We start from the raw sequence: 7,290 nt of genomic DNA on the forward strand, positions 1-7,290 counted from the left end.
TTTTCCGTTCCATTCTTTCAACACAAATAGTGGTATTAGAAAGAGAAACACCACTTGGAAATGGACTTAAATATTTTGTTCATTGTTTTTTGTAGGAACTTAAAGCCATATCCTAAAGTTTTATTTTGAGGCTAGAAGTGAATTAGAAGTTCTATGAAGGCAAAAATTATGTCTGTCTGCTTTACCCACATATTTACAAAGCCAAGCCTAGCACTCAACACCTACTAGCTTCTAAGTAAATCTTGACAAACGTATGAATAATTACAGATATGCTTTTGGAGAATATGATTCAGGTCACTGAAGTTGATGAAACTGTATTTCATATTTTTTGGACATAATTAGTAAGAGTAGGAAAATAATTTCTTATAAGGGGAGGAAACTCTGATACTTCCCCTAAGAACTATTTCTACTGTAGGGTTGTTCTAATTTTTTTTTTTTTTTTTTTTTGCTATTCTAAATTAGTTTACAGATAAAGATATAAATCAATAAAGTGCAACAAAATTTGTATATGTGTATTTTGTCTTTTGATGGACCATTTGTAGTGATGCATATGGTTAGGAAATTCTTCTCTTACTATCTTAATCATGCCCTATTACCGAATATTGCATATCTTAAAAAATGGTTTGAAGAAACAATTTCAGAAAATTTCAAATAAATAATTACTGACAGACATTCCATGTTCATTTTCACTTTCCTTTTAGAAAAGTACATTTCATTCACTTTTTTCAATTAAAAAAATTTAATGTAACTATTTCTCTAATGAAAAATATAGTTAGTGGATATAGATAAGACTTCTTTTGTAATGTCTAAAAACAAGGACATTTTGCTTTACAAAAGTGGTTGTACAGGCCTCAAGACCTATGGGATTTGCAATGAGTTAAATACTACTTATTAGACAGTAGTAAAGGATGGACTATGTTTTCTTCAAGATTTTTTCACACACTATTTAAAATCAGAAAGAATTATAAAAGGCTTATCCCAAGTCCCTAGCTATATTCAGCCTCAAAAAGATGTAGTCAAAAGGGGCTTTAGAAATTTAGAATATTTGAATTTTTGTTGCCTGTTAAAATAATAAATATAGTACGTTATGTGCCTTTGGTGGCTATATTGGTGAATGCAGGATTTAAAATCTTCATACAGAGTACTGACTATTAAGTACTCACTGTTGGGAGTAATGTATGGTACTGTATCGTGTTACTCTGTGTTGAGATGTCATTGGGGACGCGGAGCCCACGGTTTGGCTGGTGGGAATGTCTGGACTTGCCACCTGTGCCACTTGAATTTCTGGCCCTACCAAAATACTTCCACTCATTACAGGGCCTATACAATCTTCAGGTAAGCTGCTATTGCTCATGTCAGGCACACCAGGACTAGCCAGTATTCTCTCGGCGTAGATTACATTGGGTGTGTTGGCTAACTCAGCAGGTATACAGATATTCCCTTGAATATCATAGACAGGTGCCATTATTGTTTCAGTTACTATAATATTAGGTGGAAGCTGAGGATCAAAGACAATTGTAGTGGGCTGCATACACTGATCAGCATTTGTGTAAGCCTCAGTCAGTATGATATCCCCATGAACCACGGGTTCAGGTGCTGCCATTTCTGCTTGGAATTCAGCTTCAGAGGGAGTCATTCCTGAAGATTCATTAACAAAGTAATGTGGTCCCAGCAAAGGGAGGTCAGTGCTGATAGGTATGCAGGCCTGGTGTGAAGGAAATGGTTCAATTTCTGTGTCTAAGCAGATTTCAGCAAGGGTCCTAAATTTGGGATCTAAGGTTTCCATGCAGCTTTCATCTAAGTCATCCACAATCCAACTGCAACAGCCAATAGAGCCCACCGGAGACCCTGCTCCTTCATGGTCATAGATGAGCAGGCAGTCGTTGGCTGGTCGACCTTCATCTTCATCAGCATATATATAAGCTTTCTAAAATTAGAAGAAAACAGGGAATTAGAAGTTTTATTTCCCTTTAAATCATCAAGGAAGAATAACAGCAACATTTCAGAAACTTCTGTCCTAAATTTTTATAGAATGAACAGATTACTGAATTCACTTATTTCGATAATCGATGATATGCATGCATATACTGTGCTAGTATTGTAATTACTAATTTTAAGATAGAGCTTATAATTGAAGCAATATCTTCAACTTTTTTTGGTAAAGAATAGGAATGAAATTCACATATTACTGTATGGGGAATAAGACAAACTAATTGAAATATGACATAAAATGGATTGCAACGTAAGCAGAGTAAACTTAGTAAATAGGGAACCACAGGGGATTTATTCACTCTTTATCCTATTCTGTTAGGCCAGTCCAATACCTCTTGAGCTTTATTCTTTAAAACACTCCCAGACCCACAATCTCTTTTCTTTCTTTTTCTGTTTTAAGGGGTACCTAATCATTGTACATATTATGGGGGTACATGTGATGTTTTGATACAAACTTACAATGTATAATGATCCAATCAAAGTAATCGGGGTATCCATTACCTCAATTGTTTATCATTTCTTTGTGTTAGGAACATCTCAATTCTACTTTTCTGGGTATTTTAAAATGTATAATAAATTATTGTTAACTATAGTCACCCTACTGTGCTACTGAATACTAGATCTTCATTCTATCTAACTGTGTTTTTGTACCCATTAACCGTTCCGACTTATCTCCCCTCTTCTACCCTCTTCTTAGCATCTGGCAACCACTATTCTACTTTCTATTTCTGTGAGATAAATTTTTATTTTTTATCAAGCCCTTACATATGAGTGCATATTTATCTTTCATTGCCTGGCATATTACATTTAACATAATGTCCTCCAGTTCCATCTCTGTTTTTGAACATGATGGGGTTTCATTCTTTTTCATGGCTGAATAATATTCCATTGTGTACATGTACCACATTTTCTTTATCCATTGATGGACTTAGGCTGATTGAATCTTAGATTGATTCCCTATCTTGGCTATTGTGAATAGTGCTGCATTAAACATGGGAGTGCAGACATCTTTTCAGTATACTGACGTCCTTTCTTTTGGACATATAGTCAGTAATGTGATTGCCAAATCCCTTTTCTTTGTGAGAAACACTTAGCGGATGGGGCACTGGACTGAGAATAAGAGACCTAGCTGCTAGGTCTTGATCCACCACAAGTTGTGGTGATCCTGTGTTCCTGAGTTTTAACTACCTTTTCCCGAGGCCTGCCTTTTAATTTATTTGTTTTTTTCCTTTCTATTGGAGGAACCTGGAGAACATAAAGAACATCCAAAAGAGAGGTCATAATGCACATCACTTTTCTTGACAAGCATTTTCTTGCTTTTGTTGTTGGAAACAAGGTAAGAAATAAAAAAGAAACAGAAGATAGAAAAAGGGAAAAGGGGAGTGGAGAATGATGAGGGATGCCAGCCTTTCTCACGGTATGAGGACGTGTCATGGAAACTGAATGTGAAATTCCACTGCAGATTGCTTTATGTGTTTTAAGGAGAAGTGAAATATTTTTTACTCAGGATTGGGATAGGGTTCAGAATAACTGAATGTATTTTGGAAGTGGCCTACTGCCATTATCACCATTGTTATTGTCTCAAGACTATTTTGCGTGTCCTTGTGAGATTACCTCTGAGAAGTAGCTGTCCAAAAAAGCTGTGTTGACACCGGTGTCAGCAAACTCCCGCAGGGTTCCCAGGGTGGAACTCCTCCTCCTCACTGCTCCTGTAGCTCCTCCCGCCAGGAGGCCAGTGGCTGTCCCAAGCCCTGTATTGAGTTCCACTCCTGATACACCCCCTTCAACTGTGCCTCCGCCCGCATAGGTATTGTTGTAGATTTCTGAAAAGACAGGGTGTTCCTATCTGTAGATTTCTGAAAAGACAGGGTGCTTGAGTTGTGTACACTGCTCATCCATCTCCAGCATTGCCAGTGCTATCTGCTGGCACCACTGCCACTGCCCCCACACACCGAAGGGGGGTTCTGGAAAGCCAGGCAAGGAGCAATATGAATCATACCTAATCTCCAGGCTTGATGACAAAATAAAATTAAGTTAATGACACAGAGGGAGTCAGCTATCAGTTGTGGCCTTTTTATATTTGCTCAAGTTTCACCCAAGACTTACATGTGTAGAACTTGCCAAGAGGAGTTGGCAAGTGATCTGCATAGGCAAGCCCATCTTAGAGGGGGTGACCTACTCAGGAACCATCCAAAGCAAGACTGGAGGTGTGAGATACCTTATATCAGCTCCAGAGTTGGGCAACTTCTCTACTGGGTTCAAGCATTGCCCATTGGCTGGGCAATTTTTAGTATTCCTTGTTGTTCATGGGACTGATGAGGTAGGGTCGTGTAAGACACTGAGGAGGGAAAAGCTTGCAGGAATTTAAGAAAAAGTCTTCAATGTATCATTAGAACATATTTACTGTTTTTCTTTTCTTTTTCTCTTTTTTAAAAACTGCTTATATTATAAACACTACAGTAGCATGTACTCTATGCCTGGTGCTATTCAAATATATATTTTGTGATATATGTGTGTATAGATCTTCATACATACATACCTACACATGTATATTTATATCATGTACATATATCTGCAAACATACATTATATATGTAATGTGTGTCTATGTATTTGTGTGTATATATACGAGGTTGGACAATGTTCATGAACTCATCCTAGAAAAAGAGCTATACACCTCTTTACTGAATATCACTATCTTCACCTTCAAATTTCTCCATCTGGTGACCATAGTGATACTCAGCAATGAGGTATGTAGCGCTTTTTCTGGAATGAGTTCCTGAACTTGGTTGTCTGGCCTTGTATGTGCTCATTTACTCCGCGCTGCAACACTTTCGAGTAGGCACTATCATAAGCTCAGTTTCAAAGGCAAGCTGAGGCCCAGGAGGGTTAAGTGTCTCGCTCAAGGACTTACTACGTGCTGAGCATCCCAAATCCCGAATCCCAAATCCTTTAAAATCTGACAGGCTCCAAAATCTGACACTTTTTGAGCGCTGACAGGACACTTAAAAGAAATACTCATTGGAGCATTTCAAATTTCCAATGTTCGGAGCTGGGATACTCAGCCCGTAATGCATATATCAAAAATCTGGAAAAATCCCAAGTCAGAAACACTTCTGGCCTCAAGCATTCCAGATAAAGGACACTCAGCCTGCAGGAAGTGGCGGAGCTGAGGACCAAACCCAAGCATTCCCGTTGCTGCCACACACTTTACTGCCTGTAGTTTCAGCTTCAGAAAAATAAAGTGACTACTTCACGCATGCCACTTTCTCTCTGATTACACAGTCAGCCAGAAAGGTTGACAGAGTTTTTTCTAGGAGGCACGTTTACATGAGGTATACAATTGGATAATTCTACATTTTTGAAAACATAAACAGATTTTGGTGTCCACTGACCAGAGGAATCCATACGATCCTGGGTGTTGGAGGCTGTCATAGGTACACAGATATTGGAAACATCCTGAAAAGAAAAAAGGAATTAAAACAAATTCTTTACGTTAAATAGTTTTAAATTGGCCTGTTTTTATTTTAATGCAGTGTATATTTGTCAAGACTCGCTCGATTTCCCTTGAAACCCCACTCTTTTTCCAGGAACGTGATGGTCCACTCACCCTGTCCTCGGGATGGGCCCCTTCTATTCTCCAGGTCTGCATCACTCCTTCTCCCCCCTCTGGCACAGGCGCAAAACTCGTCCCCAGGCCTGCTGGCTGTCTCCGTTTGCAGCAACACATGAGCAGCAGGAGCGGCATCACTGCCCAAGACAGTGACACAGAAGAGCTCACACAATCGCTCAGTTGAGGAAGTCAGTGAAGGCATCATTGTCTTGGGTGGTATCATATTTAGAACCCCCCAAAATACAAATACAAGAAAGACTCATTTTTTTTCTTTAGGGGACTGAGTATAAAGTATCCAAATTTGTAAACATAAAACCGTCAAGTTACATGGCGCTTTAGAGCTGGATTGGGGGGAGTTTCAGATCATGAAATCCAGGTTCTTTACTGGTAGATTAGGAAAGAGAGATCCAGGCTTTCCTCTAACCAAAACTCCTGAGTAGATTGGTGGCAGGTCCAGTATTCAAATCCACTTTTCTTATTTCTAGACTCTCATGGACATGAGTTGATATTTATATATTTGCATATTTCCATATTAGCCATCTGAGTATATGTATATGTATTTGTAAGCCTCTGTATATATATGTATACCCAGGCGTAAATGCAAATACCTCCTTGGGCATGCATACCTGGGGGGGGGGCACAAGCTTGTGTATCTGTGTCCACACAGCGCATCTCTGCAGATAGATATAGCTATGTATTTGCATACTTATACAGAAATTCATACTATGTAAATATATATATTTATATGTATAACATATATAGCAACATATGTTTTAAAGAAGACTATGGGCAGTGCCTGTGGCTCAGTGGGTAGGGCGCTGGCCCCATATACCGAGGGTGGCAGGTTTGAATCTGGCCCCTGCCAAACTGCAACAAAAACCAGCTAGGTATTGTGATGGGCTCCTGTAGTCTGAGCTACTCAGGAGGCTGAGGCAAGATAATTGCCTAAGCCCAGGAGTTGGAGGTTGCTGTGAGCTGTGACGGCACAGCACTCTACTGAGGGTGATAAAGTGAGACTCTATCTCTTCAAAAAACAGAAGAAGAAGATTGGATATAGGCTATAGTTATAGGATCTAGGATCTTTCTTCAATCTTATTATATTTACACTTGAAATAACAGTTAAATATTACTTGTTAAACTTAGTTGAGATATTTACAGTTACTATTTTAAGACTTTGCCTACAAAATACAATGGAAAATTAAAGCCACAAAATGTTTCTGCTAACAGGTAAATTTTCTACTTGTTATCCTCATAGTTGCTTCAATTCTACTTTTTGTTTTTCCTTGAGACAGAGGTTCACTCTGTTGCCTGGGCTAGAGTGCTGTGCGGCATTAGCTTAGCTCACTGCAAACTCAAACTCCTGCGTTCAAGCAATCCTCCTGCCTCAGCCTCCCGAGTAGCTGGGACTACAGGTACCTGCCACAATGCCTGACTAACTTTTCTATTTTTAGTAGAGACAGGATCAAAGTCTTGCTCAAGCTAGTCTTGAACTCCTGGGCTCAAGGGATCCTCCCACGTTGGCCTTCTGGATCCTAGAATTACAGGCATGAACCACTGCTCTGGACCTTCAGTTCTATATTTCAGTCCATAAATATGGACATTCTAAGTTTTCTAAGATTCTAGAATACCCTCAGTGTAGTTTTGTGGGTCCACTGTGGCTGCTTTATATACTTTCCTAATTTTCCA

The 7,290-nt window shown here is 39.1% G+C and overlaps 1 protein-coding gene across 1 annotated transcript in view; it reads right to left on the reverse strand.

Moving 5' to 3' along the window:
* Nucleotides 1-1,159: 1,159 nt before the first annotated feature.
* DSG4 (desmoglein 4) overlaps nt 1,160-7,290 on the reverse strand; it is a 39,433-nt gene continuing 33,302 nt past the window's right edge. The window contains exons 13-16 of the mRNA XM_003784765.1: nt 5,602-5,741; nt 5,387-5,450; nt 3,607-3,815; nt 1,160-1,927 (exon numbers count right to left, since the gene is read on the reverse strand). Coding sequence (XP_003784813.1) covers nt 1,160-1,927; nt 3,607-3,815; nt 5,387-5,450; nt 5,602-5,741 — 1,181 coding nt within the window. The remainder of the gene's footprint in view (nt 1,928-3,606; nt 3,816-5,386; nt 5,451-5,601; nt 5,742-7,290) is intronic.

Source organism: Otolemur garnettii, unplaced genomic scaffold (genome assembly GCF_000181295.1).
Source record: "Otolemur garnettii isolate 467f Iridium unplaced genomic scaffold, OtoGar3 scaffold00012, whole genome shotgun sequence".
Classification (NCBI taxonomy): domain Eukaryota; kingdom Metazoa; phylum Chordata; class Mammalia; order Primates; family Galagidae; genus Otolemur; species Otolemur garnettii.